Source organism: Ambystoma mexicanum, chromosome 1p, assembly GCF_040938575.1.
Source record: "Ambystoma mexicanum isolate Mex_15411 chromosome 1p, UKY_AmexF1_1, whole genome shotgun sequence".
In the NCBI taxonomy this organism is placed as follows: domain Eukaryota; kingdom Metazoa; phylum Chordata; class Amphibia; order Caudata; family Ambystomatidae; genus Ambystoma; species Ambystoma mexicanum.
This window is the reverse complement of record NC_090921.1, coordinates 1,470,675,208-1,470,698,487: the sequence shown is the minus strand read 5'-3', so window position 1 is coordinate 1,470,698,487 and position 23,280 is coordinate 1,470,675,208. Positions and strand designations below refer to the sequence as shown.

At 45.0% G+C, this 23,280-nt stretch overlaps 1 protein-coding gene across 4 annotated transcripts in view; it reads right to left on the bottom strand.

Moving 5' to 3' along the window:
- UBQLN4 (ubiquilin 4) overlaps positions 1-23,280 on the bottom strand; it is a 404,884-nt gene that overhangs the window by 342,825 nt on the left and 38,779 nt on the right. For all 4 annotated transcript variants that reach the window (XM_069607136.1, XM_069607138.1, XM_069607139.1 and 1 more), the window contains exon 2: positions 2,237-2,388. In XM_069607136.1, coding sequence (XP_069463237.1) covers positions 2,237-2,388 — 152 coding nt within the window. The remainder of the gene's footprint in view (positions 1-2,236; positions 2,389-23,280) is intronic.

Here is a 23,280-nt window from a genome sequence, read left to right as displayed (position 1 = left end):
TCTCAGCCACCTTCATCATCCTCTTCGGTTTCGACTTGTCTTCAGCTTCCAGGTTTGCAGTATTTAACAGGAACTACAGCACAACTTCTGCATCCTCTCCTTACATTTTACAACGGGCAGTCTGGCTGTCCAATCAAAACAGCCAGCCCCCCCAGAACCCCCCACTCTCCCACTGGGATTTGTCCCCATTCAGGCAAGGAGGAAGACAAAAGGCTGTGGCGTTTGACTCCTCCCTCACTTTCTGCCTTCACAGACAGACAGACAGACTGGAGCCTGGGCGGGGAGTCCAGGGGACTCCCGCCAAAGCTCCAAATCCCACAAAGAAATTTCGGGAAGGAACAAGAAAGGACAAGAAACACAAATGGCGAAAAAAGACAGGGGCCATTTTGGTAAAATAAGCTCCCTTGGGTGCCTGTACTGCATCTGTGAACACAGCCCACGGTAAAGGTGCACCAAATTAATAAAAGGTATCACTGCCACCAGCCATTGAAGGCAAGCTTGTCCCTTTAACAGAATTGTTACAGTTTTAGTGTGAAAGGGGATACATTGCATCTCCCCAGCACTCTGGTTTCACAAAATAAAATGTAAAAAGGGATCCAAAGATCCTTTCTACCATTGGGACCTGTAGTTCTGTCAAGGTTAGCCAGAGAAAGTTAAAAAGGGAGCCCCTAGGGCAACCCAGCAACAACAGGCCCTTATTGCCAAAAGGCTGTTAAAAGAGGATAACTTTAAAAAGACACTATGAGAGTTACAAAAATTACACCCATAAAAAAAAAGAGTAAAAGATTCATTGAGTCTGGAAAAAGGTTACCACACAGGTATAAAAAAAAATTAAAAAAATAAAAAAATTTGGGGTTGACCCGGGTCAGTAAGATTTACCATTTCTATGAAAATCTTACCTAAAACCATGCTTCACATAAAGGCATCTCTCCTGCACTCCTCAAGGCCCCTGCACAGGGGTGATCCTCCCTCGCATATTCACAGCAGGCTCGTGATCCAAAAGCAATGGCCCTTCCCAGGCCACCTGAGAGGAAGACCCAAGGGGAGTAGATGGGAGGATGCCCTACGGTTCCTTTAGAGCAGGTAGAGACTGTTTGCGTAGTTGATTCTCGTTAATATCAGGGATATAATTGTAAGGGTTCTGTATGGAAAAGGAGGTATGGGTACAGCCCCCGCCCCTTCCCCCCCCTACCCCCCTAAGGTGCTACCCTCCCGCCACTGGATTCTTCTGGCAATTCAAATTTGCTGTAGTACAGTGGGTTGTTTTATTTAAGGAGCATGTCCCTTCTATAATCCCTGATGAGGGGGAATCTGCAATTACTCCTACAGTTGGGAGAGCAGCAGGCGGCAAGGACAGAGGTAGTCAGTGCCATAGATGAACGACACTGTGTTGGTTACGGTAATGATGAAGGACTCCACTAGGTATAACACCACTCCGAAATATACTGGTGCATCACCTTATTCATGAGAAAGTTGTAGGGGGATTGGGAGGTGGTGGGGGTTTACAGACCTAAACGCTTCACATTTTCTAAAACTTTTACCCAACCAACCGAATTCCTTCTGAATTAGGCTCTCGCCTCTGTCCCTTGTACACGTAGAAGCAAATTCGGTTACAAACATAGCTACCCCAGATTACAGATTCAACATCCAGATGTAAATCAAGGCCAATCTATGTACTTGTAAACCACATTCAGCATATCATGTGTACCACCCAGCCATTCTAAATAGTGTGTAACATATACTCAAAAAGGTCAAATTGATGTGCTAATGCGATTGAAAAAATGTTTCAACTGTAGGTACGAAACCATCAGAGGTCCCATTTTTGTTAAATCATGCCAAAGAAAAGATTACACTGAACTACAGGCAAATATATGCAACCTGCACCAAGGACTCTGGGTGCATGGTCACCAGGGAGTGCGGGAGTACATGGCGGCTGGCAGGCGTGCTCCCAACTGATAAGACTCATCCCACCACCCATGCCCCACCAGACCAAAAATAACCAACAAAGAATGCAAAGGGGGCGACGGACAGAAAACCCAAGTTAAAGAGGTTCACTTTTTAAAAGATTCACACTTTACTTAGACAAGATATTGAAGACATGCACCCCAAACACCCTTTAGTAGGAATTCACTAGGTCCTATGGCATGCATTTGACATTCACAGAACACCTTTGATTGGTCCCTTGTAGTCTACCCAACACTTCACAAATAAAATGCATATGAAAAATTGGCCTTACTTTGCAGGAGTTTTAATGACAAGATGTACGGTCAGTCCATCCTTAATGCCATGCTGATGCAAAGTGTCACCATCCTTCAGGATCTTCCCAGCAAAGATCAGAACCAGCTGATCCCTTTTTGCTTTAAATCTGCAAGAAATCTCCTCCTTAAACTGCAAGAAAAAGCATTATAGTGAATAGCTGCTTTACAAGCATGCATTCCTTAGCAGATGCTCAGTGTCCAACATTAATGTGTCAACTTCAAAAAAGTTTTTCATTTCTGAAATTGTTGTTTGGTTGCTTTTATGACGCGCTTACCAGCGAGTGGTTCCTAAGCGCAAGATCGAATTTCGAACCTGTGTTGCGCTGCGTTGTCTTGCTTCCAAGACAGACGTGCTGCCCTTCAGCTATCCTTCCTCAACAATTATCAAAGTATTTTAGAGTGTACAAATAAGCGTGCCAACATAACATGGCATACATGAATGCATTATCCAAGGTCAGAAGTTTGAAAAATATGTTTTATTCTTTCTTGCAATTCAGTTTAAAATGTAAACTTTTCACAACAGAATCTGATTAAAACATCAGTACATTAACTAACAATATCACTCCATTCAATGATTAAAAGAAAAACAAAAGAGCTCAATTTATTTTCTACATGAAAAAAAGACGAACCTCCAACTCCAAAACAATTCCTCACAATTTTTTTTTCATTGATTTAGTTGAATAATCAACTTTAATATTTTACATTATTACATCACAATTTCGAATAACAAAATGGAAAGAACATTTCAAATTACATTATCAAATAAAATAAGTGTGGTAACTTAAAATCAAGATCATACGGTCTTACTATTGGGCTATCTTTAACAAACTCAATCCTGAACTTCAAAGCTGGCCGCTGTTTAAATACTGTCAATATTATTTACAATGGTTAATTGTATTAGCGTACTTAAATCATGAATGATAATTCAGACATTGGATGAAGAGAGTTATGGCAATATGGTCAACAGATCATTGTATAGTTATTCAACAAATGATATAAAGAGGGAAATTACTTCACAGCCCAGATTCACCTAGCTAGTCAACACTCTTTTATTGACACTTACGTTTTTTCAAATAATGCAGTCAGAAAATTCATAGTCACTATTCGAAGACTCGTATTTGACGTACATAAAAGAAGTTGCCATGCAGTGTCAGCGTCAATGTTGCTAAAGTAATCAAAATATTTAGCTCTCATTGTAGGACGGCCAGATATTTTGCTGTTACATGCCTCAAAGTCTCCTTATGTTCTTTCATGTTGCAAAAGCGACAAGTTATTTTCTCTTGTTATTATCAGGTATCTCGCCAGAATGTATCTAGGCCATAAGTTTAATATAAAATGCAATGTCGACGACCTATACAACAGGGAAGGATATTTAAGAAGATATAGTTCCACGGTGCGTAATTTGTTTTCTCCAAACTGAAGTCTTTACACTGAAGAAACAATCTACACGTCTCTATCCAATTGGCCAGATAAAGTTTAGTTTTGGCAATGTTGGGGTCTGAGACAAGAAGTTCAATGGAAACATCAGCAGCGGCAAGGATATGAAATATCAGAGCTCTCCATTGTGCAGGACATTTGTGTTCCGATTGAAGCATATAATCAGAGTGTCAACTGTAGTGGATTTTATAGCTAGAAGGTACTTTCTCAATAGAGCACAAAGTCGCCACTGATGCATGCCAAATGGAGAAATTAACCCAGTTTCATATCTAATCCATGCACTAGGCGTGCATGTTGGCAGCTTCAATATTTGTCTCCAATATTTGCCTTCTATTTTGCTAATGAATTGGTCCGTTACCTTTCACACATCTCTAAGCCATACAATAGTACAGCTGCAGTTTTCTGTAAATAAGTCATTGCCGGTTTTAGGGAAAATGTACCATACCTGGATTAAAGGATCCTGGTCTGTCAAATTGATGTAGCTAATTTTGTTTCCAACATCACCAAATGTGATTTATTGTGAGGCTGGTTATCAATAATCATGCCTAAATAGGTGTAATGGGTGGCTACTTCTATTCTGATGTTATGTATGGTCCATTTATGTTTGCTCCAGATGTAACGTCTGCTCACATATGTTAAAATCTTGTTCTTGATTTATTTTGAGTTCATTGGTATGTATGTAGCAGTGCCAAGATGTCATACTTCTCTATTTGATCATCATTGGACACTTTCAAATGACTATAGCCACAAAGTGTTCCAACTGGCTACAGTCATTTTATCATCAAGAGCATTATCTGGTTATGATGTTTGAAACTTGGGCTGATGAAATGAAGGTAGCTCTTCGTGCTTTGTACACTTAATACATGAGGTTGCTATAGGTTCATTTGATTCTTTAGTGTTATTCAACCATAGATCTTGAGCAATGATAAAATCAAGCGTAGACAGCTCAATTTCTGCACTCTTGAAGACCACACCTGACGGGATCCATAACCTAACAATAAATAGGTCGGTTTGTGAAGAAATTCAACCCGATTGATGTCAAGGGAAGATCGAATATGGGTATATCTTGGAAAATATTCCGGATACTGTCCTATTTAGGTCATAAGACTCATAAGGAAGAGAGCAGCATTTCATGATCAAGGAATGGTGGGAGCGATGTATATTGGTCTTGCTTAAGTTAGCACTTTTGACTGTGTACAATTTTTGGAGATTGGCAGTGTAGAGTTGTAACTGGCTAAACTCTTTTTTTGGAGTTTGCCGTATCTGCATGTTGGCACGAATTTGCATTCGATCGTGCTGTCGTGGTGCTCTCACTATTGTGTTCACGTTCATGACTTATGGTTGGCATTCTGGCATGGATGGTATTATAGGGGGCTTTACGAATGGAGTCATAGCGGCCCTAGATTGGCCTGATAAGTAGAGGTCAACTGCTGTCCTTATTTTGGTTCGCCGTTGCTCTAAGGAGAGTGTCCTCAGATGCAGGTTTATCAATATGCTTGCGCGTCTCAGAAATGGTCACTCTGGGAGCGGTCGGAATTATTCTGGATGGTGGTTGTTTATTCAGTTCTAGTATTAATTCATCCAAAGCCGATGGGTTAACTGCTATGTGAGAAGAATCATTTTTTTATTGTCGTCTTTCGCTACTTGTTTGTATTTTTTTGCAATTGCTTGGGTGGTGTTAATCGTACGTCATAGGGCTAAAGTAACACGATGCATAAATTGTTTAGAACCAGACCCTTTATTCAAGGAGTCAGATTTATCATTTTTAGATTTCTTTTGTTGCATTAACGTTAACGTTTCTTCTTAGATTGTTGGAATTATTTTTCAAACTTTCTTTAATGCTGAAAATGTCAAAATGCTGTGGTATGTTATGGGCCTCGCCTGTAAGATCAGTAATCTGAGGTGCCTTAACACCAATTACTACAGGATCTGGCAATTGAATCCCTGATGAACTTATAACTTCTATAAATGTTGGTAGCATGTTATTTTTAGGAACTCCCTGACTAGCTTGATTGAAATACACAGATTGATGTTCATTTCCGCGTGATTGGAGTTTTCTGGAAAACAAAGATTTACTGATTTAGGAATGTGTTTCCATAACAGTTTATGCAAGCTGATAAGTCGTATTAATGGCTGTGAGATTTATTATCCAACATATTGTTAGTGCTTTTGTTCAGCTTGAGTGACGAGAGGACAGCGCGGAATAGGGTTAACATACGGGTCGGACAAAGTGGAAATCTGAAACGAATTATGGTTGAATAAAAAGGGGATTGTGATAAATTAAGTGCGTCATTGGAGTCCTGTAGACTCGCATGCATTGAAATATCCGAAAATGAGGCATTAGTTTGGATTGGGACTGGCACGCCTTCAATAACATCAGCTGTCAAGCTCAAGGGGAGCGAATGTTGAGTAGTAGCTAAAATAATATGATCCGAAATAGTTTGCTGTGGCGTCCTTGGTAGAAGCGGCGCTGCCGTAGAGGTTAAGGTGGTGTGATCTAAAATAATCTGCTCTAGCGCCTTCGGTAAAATCGGCACTGTGAAGGGAGTACAAAATGGCCACTCAGGAGTTATTATGCAGCCTTCAAACTTGATCTTAGGTAATATGTGAGTAGCTTCAATAAATTATGTGAGACATAATGGAAGTCTTAAATGTGCGTAAGCGGCAGAATCCTTGTATATCCACCTGACGCAGTTTTATGCGATAATGGTGTGGCAGGAGAGAGTACCATCGCTTTTTTGGACACTCGTCTAGGATGGAAAGGACTCGGTATGGCAACAGTTTGTAGGGCTGATATGTTAAGACTACATGTCTGATTCTATGATTTTAATGTATAGTTCAGTGCGCAATTTTGAACAAGCAATGCGAAATTTCAATCAAATAAAAGGCAGAAAGCCACGCAAATGGACTGACCAGACTCAGGTTAGCAGATAAAATCAGCACCAGGCGATACGAGGAAGTCACGGGCTGCTCGCCACTTGCTGCGCGGCAAAGTGGTAATTCACAGGTACTTCTCCTGGTGCACGCATGCTGGTGCGCGCGGGTTCACAACTTATAAGCAACTTCACAAAACGCGCGGAGTCAGCCAAAGTAAGTAAATAAAACAGTATATACAGCAATCCAAGCAACCAGGAAATAGTTCACAGTAGAATACGGCAGAGTATCGCAGCAAAGCGGTACCTCACAGGTACTTCTCCTGGTCCTCACTAATTCATTCCTTCAATTATCTCCATCAAGATCATATTACATAAACTCTGGCCAGGGAAACACATCACAGGTCTCACATCTGTAATCAGGACAGTCATGGAACAATGTGGCCATCGCCAATGGTTTTCAGGATTAAAACGCAGGATGGGCAAATAGTCATCAGGCCTAAATATCAAAGGCCTGTCCACACCCACAACCCACTGATTCAATTATCAGAGAAGCAAATGTACACTACAATTGTTTGTAGTTTCATTCATGAGACAAAATATTTCCTTTAGGAAAGCAACTAAAACCAATGATACCCAAAGTCCTTCCCCCATTCATCAATCTCAACCAAAAAGGAAGAGACGACCTTACTAATGGATTCATTTTTCGAAATAAGAGCCTTTTTTAGAAGGATCAACACTAAAATGTTGTACAATATTCTCATTACATATTCTACAAGTTCGTAGGTCATGTTGTAACTTTACTCTGGGCCCTGTGACTAATGTATGCAGAAATTTAAATCTGAATCTTAATTACCAAAATCTAAAAGTGTGACAGATAATTCTATATGTACGTCATTGGAGGTCTTGTAGCTGGAAAGCAATTGACGTATTCCTTCTAGAGATTTAATTTGTCTAAACGCCCCAATGTTCTATTATGTCCCAATGCATTCTGTTTTTTTTAGTGCTCGGTTTCTTCTAAGTAGCATCAAGGTCTGTATCTACTTTCTCAAATGAAACAACTTTGCATGAATTAGTTCAGAAAGGTATGCCTTTCCTGGAGAAGAACTTCACTGAGAGATTTTTGTCTTCGTCCTCTTAGTTTTATATACAAATTGATCTTTCCATTTCATAATGTACCACCAGGATTTTAGTTCCAATTCTGTACATAGCATTGCAATCAGAAAAGACAGAGGAAACTTGTCTTCCAGAGCATGGAGACAATTTCTATGGGTTGTGCCTGTTAAGAAACATCTCTCTTTAGGACACTTTCCCTCCATATTCTATGACCCCCCCAAACTTTTAGTTTTTGAACCGGTCCTGACTTTACATGGAATCAAAGCCTTCAAGCTTCACTCCCCTGGCCTTTTGCTCATTTTGTAATTTCAGTTCTTCATTTGTATAGCGCCTTCACCATGGGTCTAGTACCAACACCCTGTCGGTTGAAAGCCCTCAGAGGGACCGAAGTATGGGAAAGTTAGGAGTTTCCAGTATGCATGTGTGCATAATGACCATTAAATATTGTGAGGCCTTGGCCGAGTCCCTGCTAGACACCCATATCTAATTGGCATGTGCATTGGTGGAGAGATGTACACTAGGGAAATAAACTAGGGGGGGTGTAAGTTGTATGTGTGTAGCTATAGTTCAAATTTTTTTTGTTGTGAAAGGTAATTATGGTGGTTGTGTTGTGCAGAGTGTCAGATGCATGCGAGTGTGGCTGCGCCTTTGGCCAATTCCAAAAGCACAGCGTGCGATTGGAAATCTCCATTGTTTATAATCAAATGAAAGCCTGGAATTGGTGCATTCAGCAAAATTCTAAAACATCTGGTTTGATAAATGATGGATACATTCTACATGCTTCCAGCTGTCATTAAGTGGCGACATTGAAGACCTCACAACCGTAAAGGCAGCATACTGTCAATACTTGCCTTCCCGAGTAACACCTTCTGTAAATCGCCTAGAATCAATAACATGGATTCAACTGTGCAGCACCCTGATCAACTGGACAACCCTTCCAAGTGCTATACAATGACCATCAGAGAAGATCCTCTGGTGCCAAGGCTCCAATCTGTGCAATACAATGGCCACCCTAACAAAATCCTCTGAGCAACACCCAGTTCGCCCTGCTGAACTTTTCCACTATTAATGGGGAAACTGAACAGTCCTTCAGACTATCAGTACTGGGAAAGTGATACCCTTTTGTCCAACAGTGCACACTGCATCTTGCAAAGCAGTGCAGTGGGGGTACTTTTGTATCACCCTAATCTTTAGGTTGACTAAAGACAAGCGCTAGTGGCAGCAGATACAGGTTTACCCTTTTTGCATTATTTTTAGTGGGCACATTTGGGTTTACCGCATCTGGCTACTAAACGTGGCTAGTACTCTAAAATGGCTGCGTCACAAGATTTTGCTTGTCCTTTGGCCATATTGTTTGGCCTTCTTCCTGTGTTTTCAGGTCAGGAAACGCCCATATAGGGTCATGCACTTGCCCAGGAAAGCTGCTTTCGAGGGCTAGGGATGCCTTTGTATGTGGCTCAGGAAGTGGGTGTGACTGTCTGGTCCCACTTCACATCTGTGGTGCCAGAGAATCTGGATGTGGGAAATGAGTGAAAACCACAGTTGTCCCAGATTGGACTACTGCTAGCTGTTTTAATGGTGCACCATTACCGTTGGTGGGCGTAGACTTGCTTCCAGCCAGGATTTCGGATAAGAAGAGCAATCCTGCAACCATTTCTTGAGATCAGTGATGGAGCCAAATATCCTGTGTAGAAGAGCAGAAGACTGAAGATTTGTGGACTACCCCCAAAGAGGCCTGGCATTCCTTCATGCGTATGGCCCGGTGAAGCACCGCTGGACTACCTGATCTGTGAAGGCCCCGAATAGCAATTAAACCCTTGGACTGGTGGGTGTTAGCAAAGATCACTTTTAGGCAACTTTCCCTCCATATTCTATGGACTCCCCAAACATTTTGTTTTTGTTTCATACCATGCTTGTGACTTTTTACAGAGAAGTGAAGCTTCACTGGCCTTTCGCTCATTTGTTACGGGGGAAACGGACTAGTCCTTCAGACTAGTTGACTTATCCGTTTGGGGTAATGTTCACATATTGCACAAAGCATCTTTCAATGTAGTGCAATGTGGGTACTTTTAGATGACCCTAAACGTACACCAAAGGGATTTTTGGTTACTTTTAATTTTGCCTAAAGAAAAGCTGCTGGCAGCAGTCATATTTTCACAAGGTTTGCAATATTTCTAGTCCGTTCATTAGCGTTTACCACATTTGGCTACCAACAACGGCTAGTGTCCAATGATGGCTGTGCCACCAGATATTTCACTCGTTCTTTGGCCATTTTGATATTTGGCCTTCTTCCTGCCTTCTCCGGTCGGGAATTCTTTTATGGTCATGCATTTGCCCAGGAAAAATGCTGTTTCAGTGGGATAGTACATGCAATGTGTGTATGGGCTGTGGAAGTGGGCTGGGACGGTCTGGTACCAATCCACATACTGGTGCCAGTATGTCTAGTGTGCATGCATGAGTCGGACCCACAGTGGTACCTAATTGGACCACTGCTAGTGTGCACGAGTGGTGCAGATCTTACTATAGAACAAGGAGTCAGGCAGCCATTCCAGCAGATCATAAGAGGAGCCAAGTATCCTGTGTAGCTGAATGCAGAAGAGTCCTGGCGACCATTCTTGCTGCTGTCCCAGCCCATCCTTCTGCTGATTTCAAAATTCTCATCCAATACGAAAAAGTCTGATTGCTTTCAAAAGTACCACAAAGGAGTGCTTTGCGCCAATCCTCCATTTGTCACCTGTGTCTGTGGACACTAAATTGCAAACCTCATTACAAGCAGTGAGGCCTCTTCTGTTCCATTCAACAACGTTGACACTGAATCCATTAACTGGTCTAAAGTGTACCGAGTGGTAGACCCACTGGCCGAGCCATAACCATCCATTTTAACAGATCCAGGTTGATTTCCAGAATCTTCATTGAGATGGGACTGTGTACACGGTCAAACAGGTGAGAATTTGCTGAGGTGGTTTGAATAAAGCCCCAGAAGGCTGCCAATATTCCACTAACATTTGAGAAGAGCTCTTAAAAATGCTAATCGGAGAAGGACGTTTCTGTGGGAGATTACAGAAAGCCCCGTCACTGGTGTGGGGGCAGACTTACTCAGAACTCTGTTTTTGTCAAGAGGAAGCAGAAGACAGTTTCCAGGGGTCCTCATCATGTTATGCTTTTCAGGAAAGGTTAACGCATTTTAAGAACCCCTGGAGGTCTTGAAAAACGGAGTGCCCGTGGTAGTGAGCACCCAAAGACTCTGGCAAGTCAAAGTACAATAAAAAATACATTCTTTTGATTCACTTAGATATTTAGGATCCAAACATAGTGGAGGGCATTGAGGAAAGTTTAGCAAATTCCATTGTAGTTTCCAATTAGAAATTAGCATAAGGGAAAGAGTTACGAGGTGGGCTCTCATTCACATTTGACTACCTCCCCCACTCCGACCTTTGAGACGACAAATTTACTGACACTCACATGACTGATAGATTAGCAATTAAATAATTCCTTACTGCAGCTGCTAAATTCCAACAGGCTTCTTCTATGGAACAATGATGTTCATTCGTTTCAATAGGCAATTCGAGAACCACATTAGCAGAAACTAACAGCATTTGAAGGACTTGAAAATGAGTGCTTTTGTGCCTCCTTACGAGAAGAACCTAGCCAATTGGATACAACACATTTTGTCTTAAATAGTGTATAAGACACTCGAATTATCAAGGACATTTTCCAGCAAGCAAACTCAAGGGCAGGGATGGGGGAGGAGGCTGCGGGCAACCTCCCTCCCTGATGGGGTCCGTTTGTCTGGTGGTCCCTTGCAGGTTAGATTATTAAACTATAAAAAAAAAAGTGTTACCATAATCGTTCCTGGTACATGGAATTATATTGGTGGTCAGATTGAGATTTAACGTTACTTTCCGGATTTTATATCAGCATCATTGCATCACAATCGTATTAGGCACTTGCTCTTTAATCAATCACAGACAATTCTGACGATACATGTTCCTACATTTTGCACTGCATGTTATCACAATACTTATTTTTATATACATTATCGCATATATTATTTAACTATATTTGTAATAAACGTGTCCTATATTTTATTAGATTATATGCATGCACTGTATTTTTAAAGTCAGGTACAACACATTAGTATGTGATTTTTACGAAGTATCACACGTAAATTATCACACAAAATGCATGACTGCCTCTTTGTTTTTATTGGAGAGCCAGAAATAAGCAATCTGCAGCTTTGATGGCTTCGATAGTGGATACAAAAGCCTTAATTAATGAGACTGTTAAAGGTTTTGGTTACAGATCCACCTAATTGTCCCACCCCCCACTGTACCCCACATCATAACGAAAAGAGATACCAAGAGAAATGTTAATTACTCCAACACAAAGTTATTCCAAGTTCTGCATTTACACAGTAGAAATGCACAGGAATTTGAGCAAAGTGTCGCTGACTGACGTAAAGTCTGATAATCATTTCATTTCTCAATCAACCTCTCACAAACCCTCTGTTCCTAAAGATGCCCCGATTGTTAGTGGGGGGGAAATGAACCTCTCACTCCAAGTACAAATCTAATTAAATCATAAACAGTTAACTAAAGACACTCAATTGTCCCTTTATGTGTAGATTTTTATTTTGAAAATGTACACAGTAAAACCATTCTGCTATACTGTTGCTATGTCATTATTCGCAATATGGGGAATGCGATCTTTTGGTTTTGTAATTATTATTTTTTTTTATTCCAAGATGGCCGCCGACACCAGATAGACGTGTCAGCAGCCGCTCCAAAAGGCCTGAGCATATTCATGGCTTTCCACCACCCCAGAGCTATGAAAAGCTCCAACTAGGAGCCAGACAACAAGCGGCTGCACCGCAAAACAGTGGAGAAGTTCGGGGCTGACGGAGCAGCAGCGGAGGGCCGCCAGCGCTCTCGAAGAAGGAGAGGACCAAGTGCAGACATGAGTCCCGGCCCACACACCTTTGGTGGGCACCTGGTGAAGAGGCTGCGTAGCCACAGGTAACGGTGCGGGAGTGTCGCAGGCAGTGGACTGGTGGGAGCCCGGGGAGAGTGCCGCGTGAGGTCGCAGCCTGGGGTGGACTGGCCAAGAAGGAGGGTGAAGAGGCCCGCCGGGGGAGCAGCGAAGCAGGAGGGAGGCTGGCCCAGCGGCTCAGCTGGCGAAGTCCAAGGGAAGGCTGATGTCATGATCTCTGCTTCCAAAAGATCAGGACTTGCCCGACTCCCGTGGAAGCAGACCCGTAACCCTGGTTCCGAGTGCCAGCCAGTCCCAATTGGGACCTTTTGGACCCTGTCCTGGCACCAGGCTCATAAAGATGCCCAGTCCCAGCGCTGGAAGCGCCGGGCTCATAATGCTTGGGTGGACTTACCTGCAGCAGACCATGCTGCTTACTTACCTACCAGTTGAACCCCTGATCCTCTTCTGTTTGGGACTACTTTTCCTGTTGGGTGGGGCAGGAGCCACTCCCTAGGTTCAGAACACTGGAACTCTTCTGGAAAGCAGGAACTCTTTTCTTACCTAGGCGTGGCTGTGAAGGAGACACCTAAGCACTACAGGAGGCTATTTAAACCACACCCGATGGATGAATCTTGCTTTGCGTTATTCTGCATTCTATGCAGCAGAACGCTCATCGTGTCTTCTGCTTCTGATCCTGGGCCTAAGGGAACAAAGGCTTACCATCCTGGAATCCAGTCTTCAGCAGCACCTGTAAAGACAAAGAAAGAACAGGTTAGCACTACGGTCTTCAGTGGCAGCGCATCTCTTACCTGGTCCATCGGCTGTCACCAACGCCTCGCGCTGCATTCCGGTATCTGAAAGACAAAGGCTTACCTACTCTTCGCATGCTCCGGAGGCCTTCGGCGCTGCATCCCGCATCTGAAAGACAAAAGAAGGTGCGTTTAAAGACATTGGGCAACTTTATTACTCACGTGCCATTACTCCTTCCCACGCCGAATCCAGTGGGTATTCCAGCACCCTTCAGCTTCTCTAAAGCTCCGAACTTGTACCTGCAAGATAAAAGGGACAGTTAGTGCGCATCGTGAAGCAGGCTACAAGCGCTTACTAACGTGCTTCCAGGCGCTTCTATTCCTCACGCGGGTTCGATCCTCAACTCTCATCAGCCCGCCATCCGCCATCGCCGGAACCCTGCAAAACAAGAGATATCATTACAAAAGACTTTTAAGACATTTGAAGTGCCCAGAACTTACCGTTCGTGCAGTTAACGACGGACAGCAGTCCTCTGAGGTCAAGAGGCCTGCACCCTTATCCAGTGAAGAAACTGGTTACGGCACCCTGCCCCGAGGCAGATGGAGAGCTCGGCGTTCACTTACCTAAGGTGAGGGAACCTTGGGGTTCTACAGGAGAAGAGAAAGGAGAGAGGCACCCAATAACCCCAGTTCATTAATCCCATATTTTCTATCTGCAGACATCTTACTCTTCGAGTCAGACATACAGTGCACAGAGGTCCAGCCCAAAGAGCCAACCGTGTGTTACACATCACCTTTGAAGATACAGCATTCACCCAGTCAAGACCGGCGCCTCTGCGGGAATCAGGTGAGCGTTACAGCTGAGCCCAACGAGGGGGCGCAGAGTAGAGGCATAAGAGGCGCCCCCTCCCTCCCACCGTAGGGAATTCAAGCAAGCGTGGAAGTCAGCAGGGAAGCTCCGGTCGGAGAGCGGTGCCGGGCAGTCAGCGCCAACCCCAATATACAAAAAGGGACCAAATTGGCAGAGCAGCGAATCAGAAGGACTCCACCAAACGGAGGAGCTTGGAGGGGAAGGAAACATCTTACCAAACCGACTATGAAGGGAGAACTGGCCCCTGAGAAGAAGTGGCTGTGCCAACCCCCTGGCAGGCCCTGGTAGCTCCTTGAGGTAAGCAGGCAAGGTGCAAAAGAACCAGCGAATAGTCTCAACAGGCTCTGGAAGGAGGGAGGCGGCAGTAACAAGAAGGCTTCCACGAGAAAGCCCACAGCATCACAAAGCAGTACATGAGGCAGATTAGTGGCACAGCAGGAGCCCAGGTGCATCCTGGAAAAGGAGAGGTGGCCTCCAGGATGGTTGAGGGCCGAAGCGGTATTCTCAACCCCAAGGGAGAGACAACCCTGGACAACAGTAATAAGGCTCCCCAGAAAGGGCCCCTTTTAGGTGGGGCAGAGAGAGGAGGCCGTGGCTCAGGCTCAAACGCAGCAAAAGGGAGAACCGAACCTGCCGGAGTAAAGAGGCGGCCAGGCCTCAACTGACCTAGGAGGCAAACAGCAGGGAGTGCGAAGAGATAAAGGGGTCCAAATTAGAGAAAGAAAACTGGCTGATAAGCTCTCACCCTTCGGCCGGATGTCAAAGCAAAAGGCGCAAAGCAGGCCCCGGAAAGCACCATTTCCACCCAGTGGGCCACACACAGTGAGGCAAGTGCCCCCCCCCTGAAACCGAACAGGGACATGGAAGCGCACAAGGAACAGACAGGGACCACGGGGGCAGAGTTTTTCTCCCGGTTGGACCGCCATGATGATGATCTCATGAACCTCCAAACATCCCTCACAAAGACTTCCCAGAACAATTTCAATTGAGACAGGATCTCAACATGGCCCAGAAATTAGACAGGAATTTGGCCACCTAGGGAAAAAGGACGGACCTCCTCGAAAGGGGTCTGCAGGAGGTGGAAAATTACGCCATGGCACAAGGCAAGGTCATAGAGCACCTCAATGTGGCTACGTGCAATTCGGAAGTCCAGATGGAGGACAGGTCAAGCAGGATCAACAGGGGGGGGAGGGTTTGACTTGGGGAGGAAGGAGGATTGTGGGGGGTCAGGGTGGAGGAGCATCGGAAGTTAGGGACCAGGCACGGGGGGGGGAGCAGGGGGCAAGGACGGGAGAGCAGAAGAGACAGGGTGAGCGGAACACAATGTGGGGCACTGGAGCAATAAGAATGGGAAGCATGGGAGGGAGAGGACAGCCACGAAAGACTACCAGCAGGTGGTGGGGCAGCTTAACATACTCAGAACCAAGAGGGCAAGGTTGTCGGTCCACCAAAAGTACTACGCAAAAGTGAACAAAGCAGACGTTCTTCTGGATGGGTTGTTGAGGGGGCCAACGGGAAGCAAAACCATTGAGGCTATAATAGATGGCCAGGGTGTGCACCATTCCCTCACCAGGGAAATCCAAGACTGCTTTGCAGCCTACTATGCAGGCCTAAATGCGTCCCATGGGTCGGGGAGGAAAGGCAGGTGGCATTTTTGAATGGGCTGGACTTGCCATCAGTGGGTAGGGAGGTGGGAGAAAGAGCTAGGACAAGACAACAATCGAGGAAGTAAGGAGGGTGATCGCAGCCTCGCCTCCAACAAAGCGCCCGGCCGGAGGGCTTTACAGCAGCATTTTATAAAGCGTTTGGAGGGACAATCACCTCTTGGTGATTAATGGAAGCAGCGAAATGCATTCTCCTCCCTAAAGCCAACTAAGATCCCAACAAATGCATGGCATATAGGCCAATTGCCTCGACATGGATGCCAAAACGTATACTAAAATACTGGCCAATAGGCTTCAGAAAAATGTACCAGGATCGATACATCCAGATCAGGCGGGATACGTACAGGGGAGGCAGACGTTCGATAATATCAAATGCGTTGCTAATAGAAAGCACACAAAACCTCGACGCCCTCGGTCCTCTTATCCCTAGACACTGAAAAGGCATTCGACCGGGTGCAATGGAACTTTAAGATGATTGAAAAAAACAAGGCTGAGGCTACGAACCTGGTGGAGTCATTGAGAACATGCAGGGGGTACCGGAGGATTTTGGTCAGGTCTCATCAGGCCTTAACATAACCAAATTGGAACCAAGAAACCTCACGGTTAAAGGCTACAACACCATACATATGGATCCCCAAGGGGATAAAGTAACAGGGAATTTGCACGACCCCCCCCCCCCCCATCCTCACTGGTTGGCATGCAGCAAATTATCCGGCCATGCGGTCAGCCATTCAAGCAGACCTCTCAAAGTTAAGGAATCTACGGATATTGTGAGTGGGCAGGATAGCAGCGGTGAAAATAGTAACCCTGCCAGACTACTCTACCTCTTCCAGGCGATCCACTGGCGGTCCCAAAAACATTCTTCAAGGAATTAGGAAAGATTACAGGCAACTTCATATGAGAGGGCAGAAGGTCATGGGTCAGCATGTACCTGCTGACATTCCCGAGGAAAGCGCAAAGGAGGAGTCCTGAATTTTCGATTGTATTAGGAGGCATCACAGCTGCGGATTATACAGGAGAGGTTCACGAGGGGAAACAGTGGGTAGTAATGGATAGGGCAGTGGCAAAACACAATTTGAGGGTGGTTCTCCAGACAGCCATGCCAACACCAGCCCCATCATCTGTATGAGAGTGTCATAACGAGACTAGTGGCAGACACGTGGAACAAGTTGGCAAGGAAGTTGGGCATCATGTCCTTCCCATCCACCCCAATTTTCAATAACCCGGAATGCACACCAGGAATGGAGCGGGGGGCATTCGTACACTGGCAGGGAGGGGGGGGGGGATGTTTGAGGTTAATGGACATGTTCCCAGGGCCCACTATCAGATCATTTGTAGTATGTAAACAACTCTTAAGTGGGAAAGAAGGAAAGGTTGCAGTATTTTCAAAAACTGCATGGGCTGCAGAACACAGAGGTCAAATCGGCAGCTACATGCCAACTTACCTCATTCAAAATGTTTTTGGCGCACGACGAAGCAAGAGGCATGATGTCAAGCCTTTATAAGCTCTTGGACGAGGCAACCCCTCGACTGCCCTGGCCACACATCGGTAGCTGGAAGACGACTCTGGGAAGTATGGGAGAAGCTGTGGAGGCGGATCCCAAAAGTGGTCAAAGCGCCCAAGTGTAGGAATTTTGGAATAAATTGGTATTCAAATGGAATTTACACTGGAGTGACTTCATAGGATCTATCCGGGAGCCTCGCAGTAGTGTTGATGAGGATAGGCTATGAGGGCGGAGTTATCTGGTCCCACATTTGGTGGAACTGCCCAAAAATCAGACCCTTTGGAGGGGGGTATAAGAGTCCCTGATCTGTAGAGAGGAGGCGGGGACGCCCCTGAGGGATGGGGGGACAAACTTTTGGGATGGGGGATGGTCTGGGGGGGGGGCGACAAAAAGCTCGAACAAGGCTTACTATTGCTGCAATGCTGCTCTTTGTGCAGCATTGGAAAGGGGCATCCATTCCCATTGTCCAGGACTGGTTCGGTAAGGTATGGGACAGTGTGGCCCAAGAATGGGCCACCTATGTGATGAACAAAGTCACACTTTGCCAGAGAATGGGAGGAGGTGCTGACCTTGCCAGAGAATGGGAGGAGGTGCTGACCTTCCTAAAGGAGGAGTACAGAGCCCAATGCTGCCCCCAAAGAAACTGTTGGACCTAGGTGTTATTGGTACTGTTTTTTTGCATGTTGAAAATCAATTAACGAAAAAAAGATGTACATAGCAAAATCATCCCTCAAGACTTCAGTCAAAGACCGCCACCCAGAATCAGCTAGCAACAGAGGGCCAAGGACCACTGGAGCGATCTTGTTAACGCCCTACAAAAACCTAGGTAAATGTAAGCCAGATGTAGTCTTATGGTAAGTGTAACAAGCTCAGTAATGGCTCATGTGGTGATTTGACCAGGATAACAGATAGTGTAGCAGGGCACTAGGGAATGGGATGTACTAGATGCTATCCAATGTGCCACCCCAAAGGTGGATGAGGCTGGATCACATGGGCATGTTACTCTTCGGGAGGCACAGATGTTCCACTGCTACTTCGAGTGGGCCATTATGCAAAAGGCATCAACAAATTACAAACACCAGTAAAAGCCACCTGCAAGGATACGGGCCTTAATAAAAAGTAAAGGCCCTTCCCGTTATCATGCTAAAACTAAAACAGCTCAATAGATATTATGGCATCCAGGATAAAAATTTAATATTTTCCAGGCTTAAAGCTGGCACATAAGGTAACCCAACAAAGGGGAACAAATCAAAGTCCAACCACACGGCATCAAATGAAAGACCAAGCCCAACTAGTCTGCAACCGTGCCAATATGCAAAATTCAACAAAGCCAATGTCAGACTGAGGAATTTCAAAGATGGCACTTCAGATGCCTCTGTTGCAGGCCAGAGGAGATGGTCAATGCACCCATTGGGCAACACCAAGAGACAATCCCTAAAGAGAAAGAATCACAGAGTAGAACCATTCCCAGAGATGGAGACAAAGAAAGCTGGGAGGTAATCAGTCCATTGCACCAGAGCCCCCGGGATATTAAAGTGACTGGGTTAAAAGCATTCAGTGTCTTGGGCCTGGATGAAACAGAAGCATCTGCTAAGGCTCCCTTGATGGGAGAAATCCTGGAAAAACTACTACCTGTGGGAAGGCAGTGCACCCTGAATGACTGCTGTCTGGAGGAAGGCTGTGTGCGTGCTTGTAGAGGCTCTCAAGGAGGCTGGGTGTGCTGGTAAGCCCAGTTAGAGGGTAGTTGACCAAATGGGCACCAAAGCCACTCTTTGCGGAACTAGAAGGCCAAAGCCTGGGGGCTTTCCGCCCACGACCCTGGGCAAAGAGAAGACATTCCAAACCCCTGGGCAGGCTGGGCCAAGGGCAATGAGCGGGGCCTTCAATGAATGTTGCACGCAAGGCCTAGAAGAGTGGCCTACTGCAAGTTCTTCAAACCATGGCCCAAGAAGTCTGGCATGACTGCTGTAACCAGAGATGATCTGAATCATTTACGAAAGGGCCAACAAGTGAGACCAACCGTGAATCCTGTACTCGATGGAGAAAAAAGGGAGACGCCCTGATCCAGCAGGGACCCGTCACGAGCCCTGAGGCCAAGATCCTGCAGGGGCATGTTGTGAATTCTAGAATCCAAAGTCCTAAAAGGGCCCGTTGTAAACCTCAAGAGATTTAAGGAACACGTTTTGCTTTTGCATTAGCTTATGGATGAGTTTTGCAGAGAGTAGACTGTAGTCAAATCCATGTAACTTGGTGCTATTAGCATAGGGTAGCCGGGAGGCTAAAGCCTCATTATGCGTAGTACTGCGTAGTACTGGACTGAGGTTGGCATCACTTTCACATTGTTTAGTAGATGAAGGGGGGGTGACACTGGGAGCACCAAGATCACTACTTAGTTCACCCCATCGAACAGTTTGTTAGAAGTCAACCTTTAGCAGTAGTCGAGTTTAGCCTAGTGACTGTTTGGTCAGGATTAGGGCCAGACCTTTCTTAATAAAAAATATAGAATTGTTAAAACAAAAAGTTAAGTGAAATGTATCATTGTCTCGAGATCCCCACACAAACTAGAAAGAGGCAATTCCCACCTACATAAAAGTATATAGATCAAGTAAGGAAACCTTCCTCTCGTACCATGTAAATCACACAGACCCAAGAGTAGATTACATCAAGTGTTACTTAAAAACTACATGACACGGGGTCCAATTGCTATCGAGCATACGTCTCCTCCTAAAAAGTTGGGTATTCAGGCCAAAGCCTGAGAAAACTATCTAGTAACGTCCTTCAAAACAGAAACAAAATAATATCGGCATCTGAAAGTTACGATCGAACAGAGTAAACACGCAGGATACACTAGACACAGAAGATAATGTGTAAGCTCATAACGTGAGCACTCAAGACTGACTTCTTTTGCCTCCCATCAGGTCAAACCATGTAACCAAAATATAGAAGATGCCCAGTACAAGCAACAGCCTATAACACTGCAGGTTTGGCAAATAAAATGAATCTTTAGACATTGTAAAAGGTGTCAGATACCATGTTTTATCAAGAAACAAGGGCACTTGCTCCAATAGACATTGAAAGTTTTACCCGTTTCTCTGTTCCAACAACAAAAAGAGCCAAGGAGCAGGTGGAGCAGGAGGCCGCGACTTGAGTAAAGCTACATTTGTTTAGTTCTAGCAATTTCATTAAAACGGACTTGCCAGATATCCAGTTTATAGCTTTGGGGCAGTCAAATAACCTCCACAGAAGATCATGAGGACCTGTGGGAAAGAACATTGCGGATCATCTTTTTAAAATCTTCATTATCCCGCAACACATTTAGTTTGAGCCTCTAGACACAATCTGAAGCACATTCCAAATTTAAGTACATCTTAACCCGAAAGCCAACACTTGCTTGCGATGAACGTAGTTCCGCTATCGCACACATTAGGTTTTAGAGTATTGAAATCAGTTACGAAGTGACATGCCAACGGACATTTAAAAGGAAAAAAGGAAATCAGAACTCCAGTCCTTGAGACAGTTAACTTGGTTATAATGGAAAACTGGCAAATTGTACAAGATCTAGAGGTTGACTCAAGTGCCCACCACCATTTCACTAGATATACATACAATACGTTACTTCTGAAAACCTAGGACGTCTCCATTATAAGTAAATTGAATAACAGGCGCTTATTCAGTAAGAAAAACTGATCTTGATAAACTCTTGCGTAGGCGTTAGCCACTCCATCGACCATAGAACTCTTAGAAAAATCATAATGAACAGGATACAACCGCTACATGGTTCAAAATTAAGAATACATTATCAGAAGCTAAAAGCAGCTGCTGGGTGTTAGGAATCACCCAGTAGAAAGGAGCTACCGCTGGGGAACCAGGAGCATGTACACACTGCAAATCTAATTTCTACAGAAGAGGCAAGCTTTAACTTTTTGCCCATTATGTTCAAATGTGTACTAGGTGTGTTCCCATTCTTCTTAAATAACATTCTCAAATACTCATGTGTATGTCTGCAAGTCACATGAGGGGACAAATGTAATTTTTGGTGTTAAGCCAACCAGGCTAAAATAGTAAAAAAATCAGGGGCTAAATAGTTCCCAGCAATTGCAAACCCTGCAGTAGCGGCTAAACCAACTACAAAAATCAAATCGTTCTCTTAAAACGGTTCTTAGTTGGACACCAAACATAGGAAGCATGACACAATTACTAAACTCACACAAAGCTCCCAGAATAGAAGCCTATTGATTAGTGAAGAAGGCCTTAAGTGGCCCTACATATAATGGACATAGCAGCCACATTTACAAAATAGGCAAATAATCAAAACATAGATAAACAGGGAGTTCAAATATTTCCCCCACAAATTATGGCCCCACTCTTTTATCCACACAACTTTGAGGATGTTTGGGGCAGTTGTAGTGGTACAAGAAGCTATATTTAAATTACTGCCCTATCTGAAGAGCTAAAACTGAAGATTTTAATGTGGATGAATATCCCGGTGCAAAGAACTAAAAAATGAAGGAAACCGGGAAACTTCATATAATTAATCGGCCAATTTTCTTCCTGAATTCAGCAGGATAAGCCATCCTAGCCAATGGAGAGACTTGGATGCCCTCAGGTTTCTAGAAGGAGAATTGGAGTCTACCAGGCATTAACGCTTCACCTTTGGTTGAACACGTTATTTGAGAAAGCAAAACTTTGTTTTTATACAGACTATTGAGCATCCGGGTGGGCGTGGCCTGAGCCCATGGAATAAGGCAGAGCCTGAACGGATCTTCTGCTGTGATCCTGTCAATGATCCTGATAAGTGGCGTTTGTTGCGCACTGTAGGACTTTACACACGGCTATAGGTTCGAGAAGCGTTTCTCCACCCCTGCAGCGGAGCGTCAATCCGAATCGGTGCGGATCTCAAGGTGAAACGGCAAAAACAAGTGGGCACCCCCCCCACCCAAAGTAGCAAAGATGGCATACGTTGCCGCATCCAGATCCTGAAGGGAGGCAGAAGCACCACTGGATGGTCCTGTGTGTGGTGCTTGCCGGCTGACGTTCGAGCTGGGTGCCCGTGGGGAAGGCTGCCCTTCGGACAGAGGAATACAGAATTGCCCAAGTACTGACAAGACTTAATGCTGGTGCACAGTCCCAGGGGTGCCTGGTACAATGGAAGGCCGGCGACATCCCAGAAAGTGAAGGGAAGTGAGCGACTAGCGCGACAGCTCTGTCGGAGGGATCAAGTACAAGGCAGAGGACATCGGGCTGGAGGACGCTGGGCCAGTGACGTTGGAACAGCTGCGGCTGCACAGACTGCTTGAGGGCTAATAGACACTACAGCTGTGACCACACGCAATGGAGGAGATGAGCCGCAGCATGCAGGAGGGCTGCGGTGCGGAACAAAGTAGGCAGATTAAAAAGGTGAGAGGCCGAGAGCCCCTGGCCGGGAACACACGCTCCAGACATGCAGCCCCGGGACCCTGGAACTTGGAAATGACTGGACGTAAGGGTAAGGGCATAGGGGCATGATTACCGGCTGACTTGGTGGGTGTGCCGAGAGGCAGCAACCTCCCCTGGGTATTCTGACAAATGTTAAACCGCCCTACAAGAAAGGCATACAGTGAACATAGTGCAGGTGAACCATGGTGGGCTCCTCCACATGATCCTGGAAAAAGGAAGCACCCCTGGTAACATAACATTGTCGAAACTGACTGAAGATCACCAGTGTGCTGGGGCACCGATCCTAGTGGGGCAAGCCAAGCACAGCGGCATTGCGGTACAGTGCTGTTAGGGGAGTATTGCGGAAAGTGAAGCTGCGCAGATTGTGGCGGAATAACTGAAGAGCGTGGGCCTGAGAGGG